General features: G+C 44.7%; 2 protein-coding genes across 9 annotated transcripts in view; both read left to right on the top strand.

Moving 5' to 3' along the window:
* CPT1A (carnitine palmitoyltransferase 1A) overlaps positions 1-2,972 on the top strand; it is an 80,983-nt gene extending 78,011 nt beyond the window's left edge. For all 8 annotated transcript variants that reach the window (XM_084858161.1, XM_084858152.1, XM_084858122.1 and 5 more), the window contains one exon: positions 817-2,972. In XM_084858161.1, the coding sequence (XP_084714287.1) occupies positions 817-903 (87 nt within the window). In that variant the 3' untranslated portion in view covers positions 904-2,972. The remainder of the gene's footprint in view (positions 1-816) is intronic.
* Positions 2,973-5,435: 2,463 nt separating this feature from the next.
* TESMIN (testis expressed metallothionein like protein) overlaps positions 5,436-26,873 on the top strand; it is a 68,398-nt gene continuing 46,960 nt past the window's right edge. Inside the window, exons 1-3 of the mRNA XM_084852271.1 lie at positions 5,436-5,475; positions 8,028-8,428; positions 13,689-13,806. Coding sequence (XP_084708397.1) covers positions 5,436-5,475; positions 8,028-8,428; positions 13,689-13,806 — 559 coding nt within the window. The remainder of the gene's footprint in view (positions 5,476-8,027; positions 8,429-13,688; positions 13,807-26,873) is intronic.

Below are 26,873 nucleotides of genomic sequence, written 5' to 3'. Positions count from 1 at the left end.
GGTATCGTATCTAGAGGGACATCAGAAAAGCTGTGAGTATGAATGGAAGCAATGGGGAAAGTGAACAAATGTTATTTGGAGAGAGAAAAAATGGGTGATTTGAATGGGTAGATAACCCCTTTTTTATACACCACATTAAAAATTTGGAAGAAATGGCAAAATAAATGAATCTTGGAAATATCCCTGTTGCTTCCATTTCTCATGTAGATAAATAAGAGCAATATGCAAAACAAAAACAAAAAGGGTTTTAAAGAAAGAGTGATTTTTATGAAAACAGAACCCCTTTCACTGTAACAAAATTAGAAGAAAAGCTTCAGGGAATGCAAATGAATTGGATTCTCCTTCATCAAATATATTGTCTTATTACAAATCTTTTACTAAGTTAAGGTTTGACTAGACGTATGAGGAAGTCTGACAGTATATTATTGGAACATACGGTCAGTACAAAAGGATTAGTCTAAAGTATTTATATCTTATTGAAATAAACACAAATACATCAGATGGACTGAAAATATAGGAAGATGATATTGGGGAAACGCTCATTTCTGGAAGAAGGCAGGTCAGCGAAGTTCACATAAGGGAGCTGTGCCAACCTGCCTCCTTCCAGAAATGAGGTTTCCCAAGGAGAGCTAAATGTCCCCAGTGGGTTCCGCTTGCACAACAGGGTGGAATCAACCGCTTGCAGAAGGGAATTAGCAGGGTGGAAAGGAATTGGTGGGGGTGGAAGTTCCCCATTTGATTCTGCCCTGTATGTACAATATGAGAGCTCCATGTAATTTTGAATTTGGATTTCTAACTCTTTATTTTATTGTTTAGGATTCCCATCGCTTTGGGGAAAACATCAGACAAGCATTGTGTGACATCCATGACTTGTTTGGTCATGGCAAAAACTCTACCAAGTGATTCCCTAACAGCAAGTCAATCAATTGCCCTGTCCTGGTGGGTTAGAACTCTTCTGCTCAGTGACTGGAAACAAGGCATGCCAAGCAGCAATCCATTCAGGGTCATATAAACAAGCTGTCTTGTGAGATGTTCGGATCCACCACTGCAATTGTTCAGAAAAGTTTTCTACAAGAAATGGCACCTTGCAGCTCTCCTAGAAATACAAAGAATATCAAGAGACAACACTTATTCTGCACTTGTCTTAATTTGATGTACACTTCATCATTTCTTATTTTAAAATATATCTACTTGTATTCTGTAAATTAAGGGATGAAATGTATGTATTCCAGTCTCATGTCATCTAAAACATTTGACTTGAAATGTGCCAGTAGCAGACCATCGATTTATGTATTTGCTGCTACTTTTATCAGTAAGTGACAACTTGGGGCATTCACCTTAAATAAAAGCATTTCATTAAGCTGAATATTTAAAAAATCTGGCAAATATAATGTGCTAAGTGGAAAAATGCTGCTTGGAATTAAACATATGCTGCCATACATCAGTGGTAAAATATTTGCTGTATCTAAAATAATGGCAGTTAACACTTTTTATTTAGATTAACTTGTAATTGTCTGCTAAGTTGGAAAGAGAATTGCTGAGCTTGGGAAACAGAATTGCTGAATTCACAATAATTTATCTAGGTATACTATAACCAGGTAAAAATTAGAACATTTCTACATGGTGTTGTATATGAGAGATCCCACAAGGAATTTCCTTTTGTATTAACCCTAATTAAAGTTATTTCCTGTGAAATGGAATAATTTCTACACTATTTTAAAAAAAATCAAGAGAATGTCATTTTTGCCTCAAGTGGCATTTACTTCAAGGTCAGTGAAAGTTGCCACATTTCATAACTTCTTCCTGCACTTCAAGATGTTAGCCATCCGATGCAATACCTGTTGGACAATCCACAATACAAGCAACATTCAGCCTAACTGACACATTGCAGTTTGACCACCCTCATGCCTTAAGCAACTCCCATTTCATGCATTCACAGAAAACAGCAAAGGTTTTTAATATAATATCTGATGCTTAGATAACTCATGGGTAACATCTGGCGTACCATAGTCAAAGATACTTAAAAACAAAAGTAGAGGGCATGACAAATCATGAATAATATTACCAGAAAATGTGTAATGGTAATTACAGCAAAAAGGATACTGGGGGATAATGACTATCAGTTCACCAAAAAGCCTGAAAACATTAACATTACAAAAACTCAACAGCAAAGTCTTCTAGGCAGTGCAGCAATTATATCAACTTCTCCAACTCAGATGGCTATGATGAGAAAGACCATGCAGCATATTCGGAGGTTTTAATCCTGTTATTTCAGAGTTTTTAATAACTAAATCATTAGTTATTAAACTAATAACTAATTAGGGAGGTCTCTTTCTTTTCCTGAGGATGTAGAATGTGAACAATTTCTTTGCTATTTAACACCTTGGCTCAAGGTGTTAACAAAGATCAGATGCATTGCTCTGTAAATAAATATTGGAGTTCACCCCACCCACCCAGCAGCGGGTGAAACATGTTTTATGTGATCAGGTTCAGTAAATGGGCAAAAAAATTATGGGGAAAATGAAATACTGGATGCCATGCTGCATTCTATCAAAGTACTGCAGGAAATTAAGAGTCAGTGTTTTGGAGCTTTACGCCTACACTATATTGACCACTGACCAATCTCAATTAATTTTAAGATAGTCTTTTTTTAATTAAGAGCATACTTAGGTTTGACTCAGGTTTTAGATGTTTCAAATGTAATCATAGTTAACTGCTGCATTATCAATGCAATGTTTCATTCTTTAAGAGAATGTGAATGTGTAATTGGCTGAAGACAACCTGGTTTTTATTGCAAGTATTTTGAAGGGTTCTGTGTCATGTATTTTTTTTAATTTGACACACAATTTCTAAATTTGGTTTGTATCCTCTTAGAATGTCAACTGCATGTAAATAATGTTCCTTTGGTTGTAAATCTTTAAATGCACAGTAAACATAGAGTATCCTTAATAAAGAAATTAATATTATTCTAATGTGTGCAACTTTATCTTACAGGCATAATTCATTTTTCATATCTTCCATAGAAATTCCAAAGGAAATTCATTTCAAAAGAATTATGGAATATTATATACTAGAACAGGACAATTTTCTGCTAAAATATGTTGATATTACATTGATAAGAGTACAACAAAAAGCTAATATACATGAATAGTAATGAGGAGAAATTAATTTACTGGGTATTTATGCAAAACCAGATACTATGAGATACTGTGAGGCAGTTGTCCTACGTGATGCTTAAACCATGTTTTTCCATTTCCAATTTTTTAATAATTTGAATGTAAAACTGATATTGACTAGCATACACATCATTTAAAATTGACACTCTTCCGCTTTCTATTCCATATTAACTGCATTTACAAGTAGCATATTCCATATGTTTAAGAAGGCCTCTGAACTTTAAAACTTTTGCTTCAGTTGTGGTTTGTGTAATACCCTTTGAACCCTAATTTCTTTTGTGGATGCATGGATTTAGGTGTATGTCATCTAACCAGAAAAGCTAGGATATTTGGAACTTAATTCATTCTCTGTATGCTGCTTGCAGTCTAAACATCAGTTTATACTATGCTTTGCATTATTATCCTTTGTCAACAATTCCTATTAAATTCTGTGGCACAACATTAAGGGGGGAACCTATCCCCTCCTGATAGTATGGGTCTCAAGGACAAGTTTGGGCCTTAGACCAAACTGCTTCCCAACCATGCTTCTTCACTTCCTCCCATATGTAAGTGTGTGCCTGCCTACTATTCACTCATATAAAGCAGAGCACTTCAGAGCAGCACTGCAGTTTGAGCAAAACTCACACTTGACAAGTAACTCAAGATTTGCACCAGACAGACCCTCTCACACCTCCCATCAATCCCAAGCATGTCACTAATAAGGAAAAAAGACAGTTATGTTTGCTGTATGGAAGTGTGAATGTGTTTGAAAATTAAAATATTATTAGACATTTTTTTCATCCTTGGGGGCTGCCTATGTTTTGTCCTTATATTTTGCCTTTGAGGGATATCAGAAATTCGTACAGTGAGCTGATAGGCAACATCATTTGGGGTTCAATTCCCTAGGGTTTTTGTAAATTAAATGCTCTGCAGTGAGGAAGCAGATGTACTATATCTAGTGTCAATACATAAATGCTTATGGTACTACCCGCTGCAGCCTGCCAGTTCTCTCTCATGCTCACTATATGTTTTTTAATTGTTGATAACTTGCTGTAAGACAGCTATAATTTCTAGTGTGTGTTTATCTAAACAAAGAAGCAACTTGCTGGATTTTAAACGTGGACGACTGACAAATGAATACAGTACAGAAGGCAGAGTACAGTAGTCTTCAGCAAAAGAAGGTGTGGGTGTGTATTGCAGCGTGTGTATACACGAACTCAGAATAACACTTAAGGAGTCTTATGACGTGAGCTATAGTTCGCGAAAGTGTATGCCACAATAAATTCGTTAGTCTTCAAGGTGCCGTGCCACAAGACTTTATCTTTGCTGCAACAGACTAAGACCACTACCCCTTTGGAAAGAGGCATGCTTTCCTCTCCTGGCTGCTTGACTCTCATACGTTCTAGATTTATACTGTAGTAGAAGCTTGGGGTGGGGGGAGTATAACAAGTATTCAGTGTACGTGTTGCCTACATATGAAAGTAAAATCGAAGTGTCTCTTTACAAATGTATGAGGGGCAAACTTGTCAGCTACTAGTATTTATCCTTTTCATCTGAAAAACGGGATTTTATTCCTCCCCCGCTCCTTCTGCCCTTGTAATATTAAGAGTACAGTCCTATGAACGTTTAGACAGAAAAAGCCCTACAATTCCCAGTATGCCCCAGCCAGCATAGCTGGCTGGAGGGATGCTAGGGTTATAGATTTTTTTTTTCCTAGCTAATCATGGCTAGGACTGCACCCTAATTGGTGCAAATGGAGTACCCTCCTTGGATATCTTCGAGAGGGAGCGCGCCTGATTCTGGAACTGGTGAATCGGTTTTTAAGCGAATGCTGACTTGCATCACCCAGCCCTGGAACCGGCCGCCACGTTATGAAAAGCAGCCTCTAAGTATGCGGGGAAAGGGGCGGTTTCAAGAAAGAGGCATTTAAAATGGTACTCGTCTGAACAACACGCCGCCCTAGCTTGTCGTGACTTGTTTTACTGGAAGACACTCCCTGGACAGGACGCGGGAACAGAGACGGGCAGTGAGGTGGCAAATAAGTCCCCAGCCCTTCCGTGCCCGTCAGATTTCCCTCCATTAAAGCGTGCGATCCCAGCGAGGGGACGTCACTCCCCGGCCGGCGCGCGTTCAAGCCCTGACGGCGCCTTTCAGGGAAAATCGTGCTCTCGGGGAGGGAGGCGCCTAACAGAAACTGGCGCGTGGCCTCATAGCTCCGCCTCGGCCCCGCAGCTGCCCCCAACGGCTCCTTCACAAACTACGACGGCTGCTTCCATAATAATGATGGAAGGCGCAAGGCGGGAACCTGTGGAGGGGGAAGGTGAGGGGGAGAGGAAGAAACAGCGACATACATAGGACAGCACGAGCGGCCCTGCAGGGATATGTTATACACACACCAAAGAGGTGGAAGGGCGGCTCCATTTCATCCATAGCGGATTAAGAGTGTTTACTCACCTTCAGCTTGAGGTGGCTGCATGAGAGACTTTTCCCACTTTATGTGGCCTTTATGTGGCCCTGGGGTGGGGAGCATTTGTGTTTCCTGCAGAAGATGTATAAAGCCTGAGCAGCAGGTGCTCGTTAAAACATTTGTGTACACGTGGGGATATCATGGCAGACACAATTGACATGTGAAGTGTGAAGCAACCCACATTCCACTACAGGTAAACACATCAGGGAGCTATGACTGAGCACTGTTCTCTGATATGTCTCCGTGTGTACATGTGGTGAAAAGGAGATGCTTCAAACGTCTACATGTAGAACCTGAGGAGAACTGGGGTGCTTCCTGATGGAAGGCTCCGAGTGCTACCACTTAGAAGACATTGTGCAGGTATTCCACATTTTCCTCCTCAATGGATTTTCTCTGGAAAGAAAAAAAAAGAGATGGAGGAAATGGTGGGAAAGCATGGAAGGGTTACAAATGGAAGAGGAAATTGTCTGTCTGCCCACCCACAAAATTCCTTGAATGAGGCAGAAAGATTTCACAATAAAATCCTTCTCTGCAAGCTCCTTTGGTTATTAAGGTATACCTCATGTATAAGGTGTAGCCAGATATTCCACTGTGATTGGTTTTGTACACATGTGGTGAAATAGATGCGTGTAGTCACTTCAGACATTAGTATATGTCCTTAGGGTGCAATCCAAACTAGATAGGCGGCTGCCTGTGACCTCGGAGGCAACCGCCTATTCAAAGCAAGGCAAGAGAGGCATGGGGGGATCATTCCCTCCGTGCCTCTCCTGCTTTGCTATTTTTCACTAGACAGCCGTTTGGGGCTGTCTAGCGGTGGGGGGGGGCACTGGGAGAGGAAGCTGCCGTATGACACAGTGGATGTGTCAAACGCGCAGCTCCACTCTCCCCGCCCTGGAACGCCCCCCAGCCCTGCCCCTTTTCAGTCGCTCCACACGCCGCTTGCGAGCACGGAGGATGGGGCTTCTCCGCGCTGCCTCCAAGGCAGCGCGGACATGGGGGGCAATTGGTTTTCCGGGAACCGACCTCGGAGTGCGGGCTCTGTGGTTCCCAGAAATGAGCATATCCTATGGCTCTCTAGACAGTGTCTAGCGGCCATAAAAAGGTAAAGGTAAAGGTGTCCCCAACCAGTCATGTCCAACTGGTGTGGTGCTCATCTCCATTTCTAAGCCGAAGAGCCAGCACTGTCCGAAGACGCTTCCGTGGTCATGTGGCCAGCATGACTGAACACTGAGGTGCATGGAACGCTGTTACCTTTCTCGCCGAAGCGGTACCTATTTATCTACTTGCAATTTCTTGCTTTCGAACTGCTAGGTTGGCAGAAGCTGGGACTGAAGACGGGAGCTCACTCCGTCACGCAGCACTCGGGTCTCGAACTGCTGTCCTGCCGACCTTCCGGTCTGCAGTTCAGCGTCTTAACCACTAAGCCACTGTAGCCCCTGCTGTACTAGCAGCCATAGGATTGCTCTATTAATCTATAATATTGTGAAGTTACCACCACACAACACACTTTTTTGGCTCCTAATTTTTACCCACAGTTTCTGTTCAGTTAGAAGAAAACAAACAATATTATTCTAAGGTGGCAGGGTTGAAAAGGTTTGATCCCAAAATTTTGGAAGGCTGGTATAACAATCTACATTTTTTAAAAAAAACATACTTTTTTTACTTTTCAACTGTACTTTTTGTTACTTTTTGTTACTTGTTTATTCAGTATGCTGGTTTTGATACTGATATTGAAGCTAACCTGCCAACAGTACCCACATGGCTTGCACAATAAGGTCTCTCTTGTTTTGGAACTGTACCCCGCAACTCTGAAAGTTTTTATTATTATTCATTTAAAAATATCTAAACCACCCTTCATCCAGAAGATGGAAACATTAACATTCTTTTTTGTGAATATAACAATAAACAAAATAATGGGGAAACTAATGTTTCCCAAACCAGACATGGTGATTAAAGACCAGCTCATACTGGTGAAAGAATATGTACAGATTGAAACTCTATACTGATCACTGCTGAAGATGTGTATGTGTCTGAAGAGCAAATCTGCATTGCAGTGCTTCTGGAGTAAGCACAAACAAGAGTGCATACTCAGATCACTTAAAGCAAATTGGTTATCACTTACTAATGTCATTTATCCTATAGAGTAGGTAAAAGTGAAAACACAAGTGGCTATTTCCCCATGCTTTCAAGTAAAGTTTACATGTGGAAGGAGAAATCTATTCCATGTTAGTGAGTGTGCATACTGAACTAAGGGCTGGTTTGTATTCTGGATTTACTCAGATTATCAGAGTGAGGTCTTTTGTATGTAACCCAATATGTATGTAAGCAGTGAGCAGCACATGCGTAAGATTGGAGCCTTATGTTTCATATGTTTTCTTGCTTATTTTTGTTTGTTTGTTTTGAAGCTGAAACACCTACCAAGATAAAAATTGGCTTAGGACAATTAGAAGTCTCCACAGAGTTCAAGCACAACCAGTCTGCAAGTTTAACTGTACCGGTGGAAAATCATGTAACTCTTAGTGGAGTTTCAAGAATGGATAATGGACTTGTGAATGCATTTAGTTCTGAAAACCTTAACCTGAAGAGTGAGTTAATTAATAAACCAGCTGAGGAACAATTCCACTCCAGTCAAGATACATGCTTAAGTTCTATGGGTGAAACTACAGTTGATCACTTGAAATATACTCTCAATAGAGAAAATGAAACTGCAGTGCTTGAAGTAAAAATGCAGCCATGTACCCAAGATTACTGTGATGAAGTCCTTGGAAAATATCAGGGATTACCAGAAGAGACTCCTTCAGAAGAAGTACCATGCGCATATTTACCACAATTGCAGCTGCACTCATACAATATCCATGTTCCATCTTCCTTAATGACACAACATAGAAATTCTGTGCTTTCTCTTGGCACCACCACTCCTGAAGGAGCAGTCAGTAGAAATGTAGACATAATACCAGTAAGACTGTGCTTTTATTTACCGTGTATCAAATGCCATAATCAAAAAATATGTGCCTTAGAATTAATTGTTGTATTTTAATTGCATTAGATAAAAATTCAGTGCCTCTTCACTGAACATAAGACCATTTAGGAATACTGTATTCTAGAGCTGTGCACAAATGGCCTTTTAAAATTCTCTAGCCTATTTGTGGGCAGAGAAATTGGGGGGACAATTTCACCAAATTTCACCCAGGGGAAGAGACATTCTCCAACAGTTTCTCACAGTTAGGGCTCACTATTGGCAGGGGTTTCTGTTTTTTTGCACTGCTCCTGCAAGTGGCAACAGCATCAACTATGTTGAGGCTTCCACTTTTCTGAGGCAGAATTTTAAATTTATGTTGGTTTTTGAGCTTACCTAATCACTGGGAGGTGGCCAAGGGTGCTGTGTGTGTTTTGTCTCTCTATTACACATCTTTCCATTGCTCTGCAGCCTCCCAGGCCACCTGCACTTCCTGAACTGCATAAGCCCCATGGGAGGAATTACCGCATGATGTCTTCCTCATGACAGCTTTAATTGAAGTGTGGGAAACAGAGGAGGCTACAGGCTGCCACAGAGATTATTGTACAGTGAACGATAGGACAATCATGCACACTCCTTGGCCACCTCATAAGTAAAGACAAGAACCCCAAACCCAACCCCTGAGAATTTCTCCTAAATCTTCTCCTTTGAATTACTTTTCAAAAGCAATTTCTTTTCTATCAAATTGAATGAGAATGGTCGAAAAAAATGTGGGAGAAATTTTTGGCACAGCACTACTGTATTCTAAACAGGATATATTTTGATGTATTTTTGGTCCTAACTAGGTATATTTTATCATTCTTTCTGAGTATGGGAGGAATATTTTTGAACTGGTAAACTTACTTCCTGACTGTAGGAATAAAAAAAACTTGGGGGTTCTGAGTGAAGAAATTAATTTTGGGAGTAAATTAACTGAAGGGGAAGTTATTGGGATTGTGATATTTGGAACTCAGACCCCACTTTTGCCTTATATTCAGCCTATAGCTTTCGAAAAGTCATTTGTCTCAACCTCACTGGTTTGTCTTCTGTAAAATGGGTATTGCAGCAGCATATGTGGGGGGGGGGACTAAAGGAGTGGCTCACACCTTACCTGTGTCTTGTACTCAGTGTGTACTTTGGGCAAGTCATTTGCCTACTTAGCACTGATTCCAACTAGCATGAAGGCGACAGCTGTCCCCTGTTCTGTATTCCCCAAAAACTGGTATTCAGAGTTAGCATGCCTCTGAACACGGAGATTCCCTTTAGCTATTGTGACTTAAAGGGGCTTCCATGGGAAAATCTTCCATGGGATGGAGTGGGTATGAGTCTGAGAAGCTTTGAGTGAGTGGAGTCAAGAGAAGGTGTAATGGGATTGGCTTGGCCAAGATAGATAGGACTTGTAGTACCCCTTCTTCTGGGATGCATCAGTCACTTCTGCTCTGTAAGTACCATAGCTTTGCAGACAGGAGTATAAAATAAAGAAGAGTATACTTTTGATTTTTTAATATCATAATAATAACATGGGTGAGTTCAGTCAATCCATCTATATGTGTGTGTGACTGTGTGTGTGCTTCTTAAATTACCCTTTTACTGAATTCTCTGGATGCCTATAACAGTGAACATACATGTGTTTTGGGCAACTTTTTAACAATATATAGGTTTTAAACAAACGCAGTGGATTCTTAGTTAGAATCCAATGAATGTCCTACTTAGAGTAGACCTATTGAAATTAATGGGACCTGTTAGTCATGATGAACTTAAGTCCTATTGATTTCAATGGGTCTACTCTAAGTAGGATTTTAGTTGGATTCTATCCATTGAATGAATAGTATTTGTTTTGATTTCTCTAGATAATTTTTAATTCTACAAATAAAATGTTTGATCTGTAATAATTGTAAATGAATTTTATTTAAAACAAAAATAGCATGATAACAAAATCAATAATAGCTTATATACTTGACTAATAATGTTTGACTTTTAATATCAACTGAAATAAGGTCAAAACATCATTAGAATAAGTTAATAAGGCAAATTTTATTTATTTATTTATTTATTTATTACATTTCTATACCACCCAATAGCCAATACTCTCTGGGTGATTCACAACAATTAAAACCATAAAATACAACATAAGATACAATATAAAATTTTAAAACGGTATAAAATAGAAGTAAAGACCAATTTTTTAAAAAACTGGTAAGCTAGACCTTACTAGGGCAACCTGCTGGAATAATTCATTTTGGGGCTAGGACTTGGTTACGTGAACCCCACCCATAAGTTGTGCAACAGGGTGCAGATGGACTTGGGTGAAGGAACAGAGTGCAGCCACGTTCCTCTTCTGCTTATACCAGATCCAATGCTTGCCTTGAGGCCACAGCTCAGCAGGATGCTAGTGACCTTGGGTGGAGAAGAAAGCATGCTGCTAGCAGGACAAGTCCTACCATAAGGTAGCATGAGGCAGCTGCCTTAGGCAGTGGATCCTGGAGGCAGCAATGACAGTCCCACTGGCTGTTCTTACTCCTAATTTTGTTATTGTACTATTAAATCACATAAAATGTAACTCTTCATATAAGACTAAGGGTTGTATCAAATTATAGTTTGCTTTAGGCAGGACAGCCATTTTGGCTGATTTCCCCAACCCACTTAAGCCCCCCACCCCCCTTTTAAAAAAGCTGCCCTGATGGTTGGGGTGGGGGTGGGGACTCTGGAAGAAAATGGGATATGGTGCAGAGGATAGGTATGCAATATGGCTGAAGAAGGTAGGAGGAATCAGTAAAAACTGGGTGCTCCAACTTGCACAAGTGGAAGCATTTTCTGCTAAGGGAAAGCCAACATTGGAATGGTGAGCTGCAACAGGCTATCAGCACAATTGTTCCTGAGTGCCCTTTCTGGCATTGTGGAGTTTGGATGACCCCTTGATTTACCAGGAAGCTTCAGACAATGTAACAGGCCAGAAGATGGCTGGAGCACAAGTGGAGTGAGATTTGATGTGAAGCTGACTGAACACACATGAGAATGCACAATTGTGCCCACTGCATGGCGGTGAAGGCAGTAGAAAAGGTTTACTTTGCTGCCTCTATCACACCCTCAGATAACGTTCTAGCTGAGCTCTTCCAAGTGATCCAGGAGTTGCTTTCATCTACCCCAGTAAATCCAGTGATGGAGCCCTCGAAGGCCCGCTGTTACAAGTTTGCCAAACATTTCAAGGATAAAATAACTTACGTTCATGCAGACTTGAACGCCACAATGTATTTATACAATTAATAGAATGTTTGTTCAGGTGTCTGTTGCATCGTCTTATCCTGTGCTGTGGAGCTGTGGAATCAGTTTTAGTTTTTGAAGCCTGATGAGATGGACAAGATGTGTGACCCACCACATGCTCTCTCAATCCTTTCCCATTATGGCTTCTTTGAGCTATCAGTGGGGGACTGAACAAGTGGATCATGGGTGTGGTGAATGCACCATTGCATAATGATGTGGTCCCCGATGCCTTGAAGGAGATTTCCTCCTTCAACCACTCCTGAAAAAACCCTCCCTGGATCCAGAGATCTACTATCATCTAGTCACAAATACTCTCTTTTTGTGTAAGGTGCTTGAGAGAGTGGTGGCATCTCAGCTTTAGGTAGGCTTAAACTGATTATCTGGAGCCTTTCCAGTTCAGGTCCAGTTTCATGATGGAATCAGCATTGGTCACCCTGATGGATGACTTTCTTCAGGAGAGGGAGTGGGGAAAGCAACCCTCAGTCTCTCAACAGCTTTTGATACCATTGACCATGGTATCCTCCTGGACCGGCTCTATGAGTTGGGAGTGGGGGGCAGTATTTTATGGTGCTTCTGCTCTTACAGGGTTGGTTCCAGAGAATACCATTGGGCGAATATGACTTAGCACCCTGGCAATTGAACTGTGTGGTGCCACAGCGCACTATTCTATCCCCAGTGTTGCTTAACATTTATATGAAGCCATGATCATTAGGCGATCTGGGGCAGGGTGTCATCAGTATGCTGATGACACCTAGCTCTATTTCTTGGCGACATCTGAATTGGGAGAGGCCATGTACATTCTGAACCGGTGCCTGGATGTAGTTATGGGCTGATTGAGGACTAATAAGCTGAAGCTGAAGCCTACAGGTGGGTGGTTCTCAGGTCTGGAAACTGGGTTGTTTACCTGTTGTGGACAGGGTTGCAGTCCTTCTGAAGGAATATGTACTGGAAGCTCAGGCAACCTAACTTGCCTGGAGCACCCATTACCAATTTGGCTGGTACACTAACAATGCCCATTACCAGATACGAATAACTAAAGCCATTGTGATCCATGCACTGGTAACCTCACAATTAGATTACTGTAATGCACTCTACATGGGACTGCCTTTGTGCCTGGCTTGGAAGCTGCAGCTAGTGCAGAATGCAGTTGTGCTGAAAACAGTGGCTGCCTATTAGCTACCAAGCCATGTTCAAGGGTTTGTTGCTGATATACAAAGCCCTAAACAACTTGGGACCAGGATATCTAGCTCACCGCCTTCCCCTGTATTATTGGAGCCACAGTTGTGGCTCCAATAGATAAGGCTGTCAGTAGAATAAGGGTTCTGAGATGTTAAATGGAAATCAGGGGGATGGGTCATTCTAATATACTCAGTCAATCACTGAGATCTGAGGAGACCTTACTGGTAGTTAATAACAAATGGAATGTCACCAGGTAATGGCACAAAAGTGGTCCTTCTCAGTGGTGATACCTGTCCTTTGGAACATTCTCCAACATGTGGTCCGAGAGGCAGAAATGGTGGCAAGTTTTAAATGCCTCCTGAAAGTGTGTGAAAGTGTTCACACAGGTTGGTCTGACCTGTAAAGGATTATATTATTGACCTGCTTAATTTTTATTTTGTTGTAATGTTTTTAATTATTTATTATTTTATCTTGTTCGTATATATTTATATTATTTTAATGTGAACTGCTTGGGGATTTTAGTTTATTAAGTGGTATGAAAGTACTATAAATAAACTAAATAAACTTCTTATATTACAGTATAAATAAATAGATTATATATTAGGTTTGAATGGTATGCTTCCTTTCCCAGGTATTGAGACCATTATTAGCTCCTCCTGCAGGCATGAATAGCTGTGTTTCTTTTGACCAAATCAAAGGAATTATTAATAGTTCTACAGTATCACAACCATTATCAGGTGGGTTTAATGGTAAGTATTTTTGAAATATCAGTATTATGTGTTTGCATCTATTGAGTTGGATCCAGAGTATCCCTTCTGTGAACGTAATGGGTGCTTCCATTCGCAGAAGCTGAGCCTCCTGTTCGAGAAGGGGGGGGATTTTTGTTGATTTCTCTTCCCACTGCAGCTGTCATTCCACTCTCACACAGGGACCCCCAACTGTCTGGTGTAGCTTTTCTCAAATTTCCTCCAGTGGGAGCATCACTCATTGGAACTCTTGGGTTATGGCTCTTTTTGTCCCAGATAAGAATGTAAAGTCTTTGTTCAATTGGACTTCTAAGCGTATGCTTTCTGGATTGCATTTCCCTATTAAAGATAGAATGTTTTAGCACTCTTAAAAGTGCTAAATTAGAAACAGAGCTCTCCTGTTTACCTATTGTTACCATAACAAAAACTGGGTATTTTTTCCCTTTTTGCCCTATATTTGCACTTTGCAGTGAGAAAATGGATTTGTGGCTTCCAAGTTGTTTCAGTTGAAACTTTGTTTTCCAAATCTGCCAGCAATGGATGGCACTTGTGATTGATGTAACACTATGGGTGTGTTTCCACCAGCAGTTTACTCCAGCCTGGCTGTGTGTGGAGGCTGTGTGGTTTACATGACGTTGTGGCCATCCAGCAGGCGTCCTGGAGTTTATTGCAGAAAAACCAGTTCTTCTGAGACTGGTTATAGTCCGACTTTTCCTTTTTACTTCGGCTCGGTTAGGGTTCTGTTGGGGTGTGTTCCATCACCTGCACTTGCGTCAGTATCATTGTCCTGCCCATGGGGGCGTGTAGCCCTGCCCATGGTCGCTCACCTGCCTGTGACCTCACTGACCCAAACCTTTCCCTCCCTGTTTTCTGGAAGTTTCAACGCCATTTTGGAGCAGGATATCAAGGGACCAACTTTTAAAAAAACATTGAAAATAAGCGCTAGATCACTAGTGCATAAAAGCATGCTATCATGGGCAAGCAAGTACTTCCACTACAGCCTGAAAATAAGTTTTACCTCAGGTCGCTTCCCCAGAACTACACGTGGGGAGGATCCACAGCTAATATTCCTTTGTGTCCTTCGGTCCCATTTCACAAGCTTCATAGTTCAGCTTTTGTAGTACACGCTAAGGCGCTATCTCATTATAACACCATTGCACAGATCTTCCATCAATATGCATACCCTCTATGTCAGTATCTCGCTATCACGCTATCATGAAATAGTACTAACACACATTTGTGCTACCATGCGATAGCACTATCACATGATAGTGCATTAGTTCAGGGGCGCTTGCTGACTCCGGCTGTAGTCAATGAGGCTTGTTCTGAAAATGTGCTATTGTGTGACAGCACATTTATTCAGGGATGTGCTATCACACCTGCTAATGTGGTAGCCTAGTATTTAGAGGGAAAGGGGGAAAAATGGGCGGAATGGGGCATTGGTCTGGGAAGTCTACTCAGAAGTAACTTCCATTGTGGTCAATGAAGCTTGTTCCCAAGATTCCCATTAAGGGTAGTAAAGCCTGGAGGGGGGAGCCTCTATTATCAGTTGAGCAGCCCCTGCCAGTCTGATGACGTTTACTTCCAATCACCCCACCCCATCCGGAAGAATGTTTCTGTCACCGCCTTATAATGGTGCAGTGTCCTTCATGGAGCCCTGCACGGAACCATGCCGATTCCATGAAAACTCCGGTATTCCTTTGTTTGCGTCACCCTTCCGTTGTCATGGAAACATGGCCTATGTCAGAAACAGTAACATTCCTCTTCATGGTTTCTGTGCAGTCCCACATATAGTTCTGTGGCTGTACAAAGCAAGGTTGGAGACATACTGGAACTAGGCAGTGAGTGTCAGGGTGGAAACTGAGCTGATAGAACCCCAGAGCAGTTCTGATTATGAGGAGGATCAGCAGTCCGTGGGAGAGGAGCCAGCTCATCCCTCACAGGCACAGCAGATGGCAGAGATTCCTCCTGCTGGCATTCCTGAGATAGATAGTGATCCTAGCAGTGAGATAGTGCGGGATGGGGGCTTGCTAGACACTCGAAGCAGACACAAAGAGCGATGAGCGATGGAGGGTGTGGAAAGGAGCGTAGCACCCGTTTGGTGTGCAAGCAACGGCCACCTCCCATGGACCCAAGGGAAAGATGGAGGATCTCTCCCTAGCCCATAAGTTCAGAGTCTTCAAGTGACTCTCCTTCAAATGGGGATCAACTGCCTACTCGGCGCATAGGCCACTCTGCTGTTCCTTAGTTAGTCGCTAGTGATTAGCATCTGAAAGAGTCATTAAGTTATAAAAGGATTAAAACCTTGAAAATAATTCTTTCGTCTGTGTCTTGAGTTGGCTATTGGAGTCTACTGAAAGAGACTGCTAGGGCGCCTCCTGACAGCGAGACACTTTGAAAGGAGGCTTTCCTGTCTCCGAGCAGAGCAGAGGAAGCTGCTCCAGCTGGTCTAGGGGCTATACAAGCAAGCAAGCTCCCAGAGAGCAAGTGATCAGAGCGAGTGAACAGGGAGAGCAAACAGGAGTTTGCCAGGAGAGTTGCAGTGGAAGAGGAGACAAAGGCAAAGCGGTGAGTGGGCTGGAGTAAGCCCAGGGATTTTCCATTCTGAGTCGCCGTATGCTCACCAAGTGCTCCTGGGAGCTCTAATTGAATTGAAGGGGTGTGGCCTGAGGACTCCCAGCAGCTGTGTGGGTGGGGAGTTTCAGTCTGTTTCCTGTCTCCTAGCTGAGCAGAGCAGAGGAAGCTGCTCCAGCTAGTCTAGGGGCTAAAAAAGCAAGCAAGCTCACAGACAGCAAGCGATCAGAGCGAGAGAACATGGAGAACAAACAGGAGTTTGGCAGAGGGAGGTCAAGGGGGAGGTCCCTAACAATTTTTTAAAATTTCTTTTTCTCATAACACAGACTTCCATACCAGTGGGACTCTGAGGTTAACCTCCAGTGAATAGAGGACAAAGCACAGGCTATCGCAGTACAGTCAGAAAGCTAGAAACATAAAGGGAATAGAGACTATGGAAGGAAAAGACTCTCCAGCGGTGGTGACCTGCAATATGTGTGCAATGTTTGTTTTCTTTCCTGAGATCAACATGGCCTTCACGTGCAATAAGTACAAGTTGATTACACTGTTGGAAGAAAAAGTAATTTCTTTTAATAATCAACCCTCCAGGGAAAAAGAGAACACGAAGAGTTCTTGGACAGGACAGTGGAACTACAGCAGCAAAGCAAAGAATAGAAGCCAGAAGAGCAACATCAAGCTGAGGCAGAAGAGGTAAATGCTGAGGTGAAGAAAAATGAAGTAGAGGATACTCCTTGGAAAAGGATGACAGTTAGGAGCAGAAGAACTAGAAGCCACTCTGCACCAGTGGAAGCAGCGGAACTATGGAACTGTTTTCAGGTACTTGAGGATGAGACTGGAGGACAGCCTGCAGAGGAAGAATTACAGGGGAACCTCAAAGAGTGCTTATCAATGGGATCTTCTCAAATTGCGGAGAGGTAATGAGCGGGGTACCGCAGGGTTCAGTCTATTATCTTTGAGAAATCATGGAGGACGGGTGAAGTGCCAGATGACTGGAGGAAGGCTATTGTTGTCCCTATCTTCAAAAAGGGCAAAAAGGAGGAACCTGGGAACTACAGACCAGTCAGTCTGACATCAATCCCTGGGAAAAATTCTAGAGCAAATTATAAACCAATCAATCTGTAAGCACCTTGAAAACAATGCAGTGATTACTTGAAGCCAACGTAGATTTTTCAAGAACAAATCCTGCCAGACGAACCTGATCTCATTTTTTGATCGGGTAACCTCCCTTGTGGACTGTGAGAATGCTGTGGACATAATATACCTCGACTTCAGCAAAACTTTCGACAAAGTGCCCCGTGATATACTGATTAGCAAACTAACTCAAAATGTGCTAGATGAAACAACTATCAGGTAGATCCACAGTTGACTACAGAATCGGACTCAAAGAGTGCTTATCAATGGGATCTTCTCAAATTGGGGAGAGGTAATGAGCGGGGTACGCAGGGCTCAGTCCTGGGCCCGGTGCTCTTCAACATTTTTATTAATGACTTGGAGGAGGAGGTGCAGGGAATGCTGATCAAGTTTGCAGATGACACAAAATTGGGCGGGATAGCTAATAAGCTAGAAGACAGAAACAAAATTCAAAGTTATCTTGATAGACTGGAGCACTGGGCAGAAAACAACAGAATGAAATTTAACAGGGATAAATGCCAAGTTCTGCACCTAGGAAAAAGAAACCAAATGCACAGTTACAAGATGGGGTGATACTTGGCTCAACAACACTACAAGCGAGAAGGATCTTGGAATTGTTGTCAATCGCAAGCTGAATATGAGCCAACAATGTGATGTGGCTGCAAAAAAGGCCAATGCTATTTTGGGCTGCATTAATAGAAATATAGGTTCCAAATCACGTGAAGTAGTAGTTTCCCTCTACTCAGCACTGGTTAGGCCTCATCTGGAGTATTGTGTCCAGTTCTGGGCACTACACTTTGAGAAGGATGCAAACAAACTGCAAACTGGAGAGGGTTCAGAGGAGGGCAACAAAGATGATCAGGGGACTGGAAACAAAGCCCTCTGAAGAGAGACTGAAAGAACTGGGCATGTTTAGCCTTGAGAAGAGAAGACCGAGGGGAGATATGATAGTGCTCTTCAAGTACTTGAAAGGTTGTCACAGAGAGGAAGACCAGGATCTCTTCTCGATCATCCCAGAGTGCAGGACAAGGAATAATGGGCTGAAGTTACAGGAAGCCAGATTCTAGTTGAACATCAGGAAAAATGTCCGGACTGTCAGAGCAGTATGACAATGGAACCAATTATCTAGGCAGGTGGTGGGCTCTCCCACACTGGAGGCATTCAAGATGAGGCTGGACAGCCATTTGTCAGGGATTATTTGACTTGGATTCCTGCACTGAGCATGGGGGTGGACTCGATGGTCTTATAGGCCCCTTCCAACTCTACTATTCTATGATTCTATGAGGCCCACTCCAGTCGTCAGGACACATGCTTAGAGGGTCATGGTCCCCACTTTCCTGCTTAGTTCCTTCTTGACTGCCACAGGGCTTGCATTACCTGAACTTTCTCTCTGATAAATTTGATCTATGAGGAAGCTAAGCATTTTGGTTTTTTCCCTTGTTTTCTTTTATTCTTCCTTTCCTTTATCTTTAGTTCTCTCTCTCTTTCAGATTTTGTGTTTATTTCAGCTTGGTGATCTTTGCCTTCTCAGCACTGGCAAGGCATCTATGGTGCAACAGATATTCAGGCTGTGGTAGCAAGCTCTGTCCATTAGACAGCCACAATTGTTGCCTTTTCTGCTTGGGCAAGGGACATGTCATGGACACTTGCCCCCATTGCCAAACAGTCATGAAAAAGGCATACCACAAAAGGTCTACTCACCACCAGGTGACATGTCCACCTCCTCCCAAGCAGTTTGACTATTACTTGCTCTCCAACGGGATCCTGCCATATTCGAAGAGGCAGAGGAACTAGCGATCATATCGCCAACGTTTGTGTCAAGGGCTCCTTGGAGGGCTCTCTCAGTCTAATCCAGTAGCCAAGTCCAGACGCAGACAAAGGGATTCTTTTCAAAGCTTTATTCTTCTTTTACAACTTACAACTCTACAGGTAGCAACTAGATCTGAGCAGCAGCATCCCTATGCCCTAAGTTGGAACAGTTGGTGCCCATTTGAAAGGGCACCAATTACTGGCAGACCCCTGAATATAAGGACTAGGGAGAATCCCTCCCCTTTTCCTTTGGATCCTCTGGGCGCAACCGTTCTTTGAGCGCCAACCGGGTGCTACGCCTCCTTTCCGCGCTCTCCATTTGGCACCGCTCTCTGCGTCTGCGCCGCGCATCCAACCAGTCTGCTATCGGTGCTGGGTCACTCCCTGGACTGCTTTCTAATCTAGGAATGTTGGTGGGAGGAATCTCTGTCAGCTGCGGGCCCTGGGAAAAAGGGGCACGCTCCTCTCCCAGGAGCGACTGCTCTTCCTCCGAATCAGAACTACTCTGGGATTCTATGGGCTCAGTGTCCACCCTGACAACCATCCCCACTCCCATGAGGCCCCCCCTCCTGCTCCTCCCCTGGGGCCCCGGGCTTGTGGGGGTACAGCTGGTGGAAGCGCCGCAGCAGCAACGGAGCATGCACATTTTCTGCGGGTTCCCAGGATCACTCATCAGGCCCGTACCCCTTCCAGTCAACCAGATATTGCAAGCGGCCATGAGAAAGGCGGGAGTCCAGAATCTCCGTGATCTCAAACTCCTCTTCCCCCTCCACCAGCACTGGCGATGGGGGGGAGCCGACTGAGCGATGAGGATCGCCAGAAACCAGGGGGGACAGCAAGGACCGGTGAAAAACAGGATGGATCTTCATGGAGGGGGGGAGAGCCAGGTGAAAAGCAACAGGGTTAATCTGGGCCATAACCTGGAAAGGCCCTATGCGGTGAGGTGCGAGCTTCCGTGCGGGCGAGTGAGAGGGGAGGTATTGGGTGGACAACCAAACCCAGTCCCCCGGTTGCAGAGACGGACCCGGCTGGCGCCGCCGGTCTGCTGAGGCCTTATAGGCTGTCTTGGCTTGCTTGAGAGAGTCCCGTAAGAGGTGGTGTACTGCTCGCAACTCCTCTAAAAAGTCCTGGGCCGCTGGCACCGAAGAGGGAGCTAGGGTGGATGGGAAGGCCTTGGGGTGGTAACCAAAATTGGCAAAAAATGGAGTTTGGCGGGTGGAAGCATGGCAGGCATTGTTATAAGCAAATTCTGCGAGAGGCAGCAAGGAAACCCAGTCATCTTGCTGGTAATTGACATAACAGCGCAGATATTGTTCCAGAGTAGCATTGGTGCAGTCGGTCTGACCGTCCATCTGTGGATGGTAGGCGGAGGAAAGACGGAGCATCACATGGAGCAACGCCAGTAGCTCCCTCCAGAAATGGGCAGTGAATTGGGCCCCCCTATCGGAAATGAGACCCTCAGGCCATCCATGGAGGCAGAAAACATGCGTCACGAACAGCTCCGCCGTCTCCCTGGCTGTGGGCAACCCTGAGCAGGGGATGAAATGGGCCATCTTAGAAAACAAATCCACCACCACCAGAATAGTGGTCTTACTGTGTGAGCGAGGCAAGTCAGTGATGAAGTCAAGGGAGAGCAGTTTCCAAGGTCCTGAGGGGCTAGGCAGGGGGTGAAGCAAGCCTGTGGGCTTGCCTGAGGGGGACTTCACTTGCTGGCAGGTTGGGCAGGAGGTGACATAGGACTTGACATCCTGACACACACGAGACCACCAAAAATCCCTCGTCACTCCATGCAGGGTCTTGGCGACGCCAAAATGCCCTGCTGTGGGGGAGTCGTGGCACTGATGGAGGACCCTCTCGCGGAGGGGTCTAGAAGGCACATAGACCAGGCCGGAATGGTAAAGCAGGCCATCTCACAAAGAAAAGGGGTTAGAGTGGGGGGGGGCAGAGGCTAGCCCCAATTCCTGCACCTTTGTGCGAACAAAATCATCCTGAGCCTGTGCAGAGTGAAGGAGCTCTTCCCAAGAGTGAGGCACCACAGCTGCCACCAGGCCTTGGGGGGGAAGCCGGTCGGTCTCCTTCTTGTCAAACACATGCCGAAAAGCTGCATACTTCTCTGGGAGGATGACGGTAGCTGAAGGACTGCCTGAAGCAGAGAAGGAGAGGGGGGAAAGGGTGAAAGCCTGGGCAGGGACTGGCGCCTCCTCCTTGAGGCAATGCTCCCGGCAGTAGGGAGATGCAAACTCCATTTGCTGAAACCCCCAAGAAATCTGAGGGTTTTGCTTAGAGAGCCAGGAAAAACCCAGCACAATTGGGTATAAGGGAAGCTTGGCTAAGTGAAATTGAATCTGCTCAACGTGGGACTGGGTGCGTAGAGTGATTGGAACTGTAATACGGGTCACCTCGCCCGAAGAGAGAGGACGCCCATCAATGGTCTGCACTGCGAAGGGGGCAGGAAGGGGCAGGGTAGGAATCCCGTGTAAGAGGGCGAAGGTCTCATCCATGAATCTGGTCGTAGCCCCCGAGTCCACTAAAGCTAGTGCCTCCACCCCACCCCGCTGTGGGGAGAGGAGGTGAACATGCAACCGCAGATGGGAGGGTGGGGGGGGTTGGGGAAGGCACCCAGCCGGTGGGGAGCTGACCCCCACACTGGAGGCCCCCAACAAGCTTGGGGGGCAGTCTAGTCAAGCCTGGGGACGAGGAGGAGGGGGAAGGAGAGGAGGAGGAGGCAGCAGAGCCGTGGATTTAACTGGGCAGGTCTTGGCGAAATGCCCCAGACTTCCACATCAAAAACATTGGCGCTCAACTCGCCGGCGCTGAAGCTCCTCTGGCGGCAGTGAGGCTCGGGTAGCCCCCAGCTGCATCGGGGTCTCCTCCATCCCCAGCACCGGAGCGGGGGTGGGGAAGGAGGCAGGAAATGTGGGGGAATGGGAGGAGGGAAATCCCGGTTCCCGGCGCCCCGCCGGGTCTGGTGGCACCCCTCCAGCTGACTGTCTATCTGAAGGCAGGTCTGGATGAGCTCCTCCAAAGTAGGCGGGCAGGGCATGCGCGCCAACTCATCTAAGATCTCATCATTCAAACCATCCAAAAACTGAACCACTAGCGCGGCATCATTCCATTGTAAATCCTGCATCAGCAAGCGAAAGGTTGTTGTGTAGCTGGAAACTGAGTCCTTGCCCTGCCGGAGGCGGCAAATCTCCTGAGAAGCCGTCTGCGTGCACAGGGGGTCACCGAAAAAACGTGCCATGGCTGTCATGAAACCTTCATAGTCCCCAAGCAGGGGGTCATTAGCGAGAAGAAGTCCCGAAGCCCATTTAGCGGCCATGCCCGACAGCAGGTTAATAACAAAACCCACACGAACCTGTTTCGTCTGGAAATCCTCAGGTCTAAGACGCATGTACAGCTCTGACTGGGCCCTGAAAATCTGAAAAAGTCCTCTCTCACTAGAAAACTTCTCTGGCAACGCCACCGGGCACTTGCGGCGTGGGGGAATCAGAGGTGGGGGGGGGGTTAAAACATTGCCTGTAGATTCTGCATGGCAGCCGTCAGTTGAGCCATCTGATCACGGAGCATCTGGTTCTCTTGCGCCAGAACTTGCACCGTTGGGTTTCCGGCACCCTCCATAAGGCACTAGGAGAAAAGAGGGAGAGAGGAGAGGAAAAAAAAAGAGGAACGGGGACCAAGCTATCAAGGGCTCCTTGGAGGGCTCTCTCAGTCTAATCCAGTAGCCAAGTCCAGACGCAGACAAAGGGATTCTTTTCAAAGCTTTATTCTTCTTTTACAACTTACAACTCTACAGGTAGCAACTAGATCTGAGTAGCAGCATCCCTATGCCCTAAGTTGGAACAGTTGGTGCCCGTTTGAAAGGCAATTACTGGCAGACCCCTGAATATAAGGACTAGGGAGAATCCCTCCCCTTTTCCCTTGGATCCTCTGGGCGCAACCGTTCTTTGAGCGCCAACCGGGCGCTACGCCTCCTTTCCGCGCTCTCCATTTGGCGCCGCTCTCTGCGTCTGCGCCGCGCATCCAACCAGTCTGCTATCGGTGCTGGGTCACTCCCTGGACTGCTTTCTAATCTAGGAATGTTGGTGGGAGGAATCTCTGTCAGCTGCGGGCCCTGGGAAAAAGGGGCACGCTCCTCTCCCAGGAGCGACTGCTCTTCCTCCGAATCAGAACTACTCTGGGATTCTATGGGCTCAGTGTCCACCCTGACAGTTTGCTGGATCATGGAGAAAGCAAGGGAATTCCAGAAAAACGTCTATTTCTGCTTCATTGACTACGCTAAAGCCTTTGATTGTGTGGATCACAACAAACTGTGGCAAATTCTTAAAGTGATGGGAGTACCAGACCACCTTACCTGTCTCCTGAGAAACCTGTACAAGGGTCAAGAAGCAACAGTAAGAACCGGACATGGAACAACCGATTGGTTCAAAATTGGGAAAGGAGTACGACAAGGCTGCATATTGTCACCCTGCTTATTTAACTTATATGCAGAGTACATCATGAGAAACGTCGGGTTGGATGAATCACAGGTCAGAATTAAGATTGCCGGGAGAATTATCAACAACCTCAGATATGCAGACGATACCCCCTAATGGCAGAAAGCGAAGAGGATCTAAAGAGCCTCTTGTTGAGGGTGAAAGTGGAGAGTGCAAAAGCCGGTTTGAAACTCAACATTAAAAAAACAAAGATCATGGCATCTGGCCCCATCACTTCCTGGCATATAGAAGGGGAAGAAATGGAAGCAGTGACAGATTTTACTTTCTTGGGCTCCAAGATCACCGCAGACGGTGACTGTAGCCATGAAATTAAAAGACGCTTGCTCCTTGGGAGGAAAGCTATGGCAAACCTAGACAGCATAGTAAGAAGCAGAAACATCACCTTGCCGACAAAGGTCCATATAATCAAAGCTATGGTTTTCCCAGTAGTAACGTATGGCTGTGAGAGCTGGACTATATGGAAGGCTGAGCGCCGAAGAATTGATGCTTTCGAACTGCTGGAGAAGACTCTTACGAGTCCCCTGCAAGGAGGTCAAATCAGTCAATCCTAAAGGAAATCAACCCTGACAGCTCGTTGGAAGGACAGATACTGAAGCTAAAGCCTAAATATTTTGGCCACCTAATGCGAAGAGAAAAGTCACTGGAAAAGACTCTGATGCTGGGAAAGATTGAAGGCAAAAGGAGAAGGGGACGGCAGAGGATGAGATGGCTAGATAGCATCACCGATGCAATGAATACGAACTTGAGCACACTCTGGGAGAGAGCGGAGGACAGGAAGGCCTGGCGTGTTATGGTCCATGGGGTCACGAAGAGTCGGACACGACTTAGCGACTGAACAACAACTTGGATGTCTGCCTGAGATTGCTACTGCCATCACTCAGAGCTGACTATTTCCCCAATCCTGACTCCTGTTGGGATCTGACTGAAACAGAACTATATATTACTCACACTACCCGCAATCCCCACCATCAATTTTGGGCATAGGAGTTCTTGGGATCAACATGCATGGTTGTCCTACTATGACATGTGACCTATCAAAGTTGGAAACCTCTCTGCTTGCCACATTACTACTACAGTGGCAGATCTCCTCATTTCAGCGATTATGAGTCTTGCTTCAATCAAGTACTGACATCAATGTAATCATGTCTTCCAGATCCTCAGCCAATCACTGCATTTGACACCTCATGCTTTGTTACTGCGGTAACCACATAAGTCGTGTTGGCTCCACTAAAGAATCATGGGATTAGACTTGTTCCCAATAGATTGGGAGGGCCACAAGCTAGATGTCATGGGCTGGAAATTTTTCTCCTCTGCTGCCCTTTCATGTAAGATTGCAAATTATCAGACATTACAGGTATATGTGTCTCTGTATCAACATTTATTTTGGGGAAAGCTTTCCTCAGTTTTTGATCACCTCCCGAGTCCTGGATGACAAGGGGGAACTTGCATGAGTCTATTACAAGGCCTATTGCCTTGTACTGAAGCCAATCCACACCTCTTGTCAGATGGCAGACTGTTTTTTAAGGCTATGATGGATTCCATTGCTCTGCAGCACCACATATGGTTGCAGCCATCACAGCCCACACAGGAAGTTCGCTCATATATTGAAGATATCCCCTTCAATAGTGAGGGCCTTTTAGTACAAAGACCAATGATAACATCAACTGGGTATGTAAATTCAGGACAATGGCATGCTAGCTACATGACCCTCTCTTCAATCAAAGTTTATCTCTGTTTTTCACTGTCCCATTGACACTGTTCTCTTTTTTTTCAAATTGTCACTAATGTGTTAAAACATTCCTGTCCAGGGGGCTGTCTAGCACTGCTTTCAACATTCACTCCATCGTAATTGCGCAGCATTGCAGCTATGAATTCGCTTCTGCTGCGGTACACGCGTAATTAACTGCGGACTTCTCCAACGGAAAAATCCTCTGTGCCCTGACATGTGGCTGTTAAAGCGAAGTAAACTGCAGCAGTCACGCTGCTCTTTTTTAAAAAGCATTATATTTAAGTGCACAGCTGCACAGCCATGTGAGGACAGGGATACAACACTTTGGGTTTTTAGTGGCTGTTTTGTATTTTCGAGGTTTGTGTCTGTCCATTCCTCTTTAGTAAGATGTGGGTAGTCTGCTCCTTAGTTACCATGCCAACGGTTTGTACACAATCACAGCGGCCGTCCTCCAGCCCCACACTCTCATGATGGCTCACATATGTGAAGGGGCGTGCCCACATGAGAGGTACGTGCCTACCCATCATTCCAAAATGGATCCCTCTTAGGCACACCAACCCCACGCCCACCGCAAACTGCGAAGCCAGTTCGAGGAAGGGACAGACAGCTCAGCAACCGTGGTAAACCTGCAGCAAGCTAAAAAAAAATCGCAACAAAATGCTTCTGTGGAAATCCACATTTTCCCTTTGAAAACCACAGTTGGGCTGTGAAGTGGCAACTGCGTTGTATGTCCCGAAGGTCCTCAGATCACAGCAGCTCTGGAGTAAATGTCTCCACTTTTGTGCAGTCTTTCAAACATTTTGCCTCAGCTGATATCAAAGATCTACCAACTAATTATCGCCTGTGACTTTTGCCTGATTACCTTTAAGTTTGCCTTTCTTGTGGCAATTACTCCTGCTAGGAGGGTGAGTTAATTCTGTACCCTTAGTTCGGATCAACCCTACTTATCTCTTCACAAAGATAAGGCAGTGCTCAAACCAGTTTTGTCTTTTGTTCCTAAGGTAGTTTTGACATCCATTTGAATAAGGAGATTGTTCTTCCAGTGGTTTACCCAAATCCTCTATTGAGATTGCAGCACTCACTGCATGTTCTAGATGTGAATAGAAGACTAGCTTTTTATAAGAACTGCTAGTTTCTGACTGGATCCTTGGCTTTTCATTTGATGACTCCTGGATGACTCCATTTTAGGAGTCATCCAGGCTTGACCCAATGTTTTTGCTGGGTGATATCCACCACCAAATTTTGCTGCAAACTAGCTTATCTGCCGATCCTGATTGGAATCCATGTTATATTAATTTACGTTCATTCAACAAAGGATGAGGGATATCCAT

This window comes from Heloderma suspectum, chromosome 1 (genome assembly GCF_057233095.1).
Source record: "Heloderma suspectum isolate Gila_16-S chromosome 1, 16-S_ref, whole genome shotgun sequence".
NCBI lineage: Eukaryota > Metazoa > Chordata > Lepidosauria > Squamata > Helodermatidae > Heloderma > Heloderma suspectum.
This window is presented reverse-complemented; position numbering and strand designations above follow the sequence as displayed.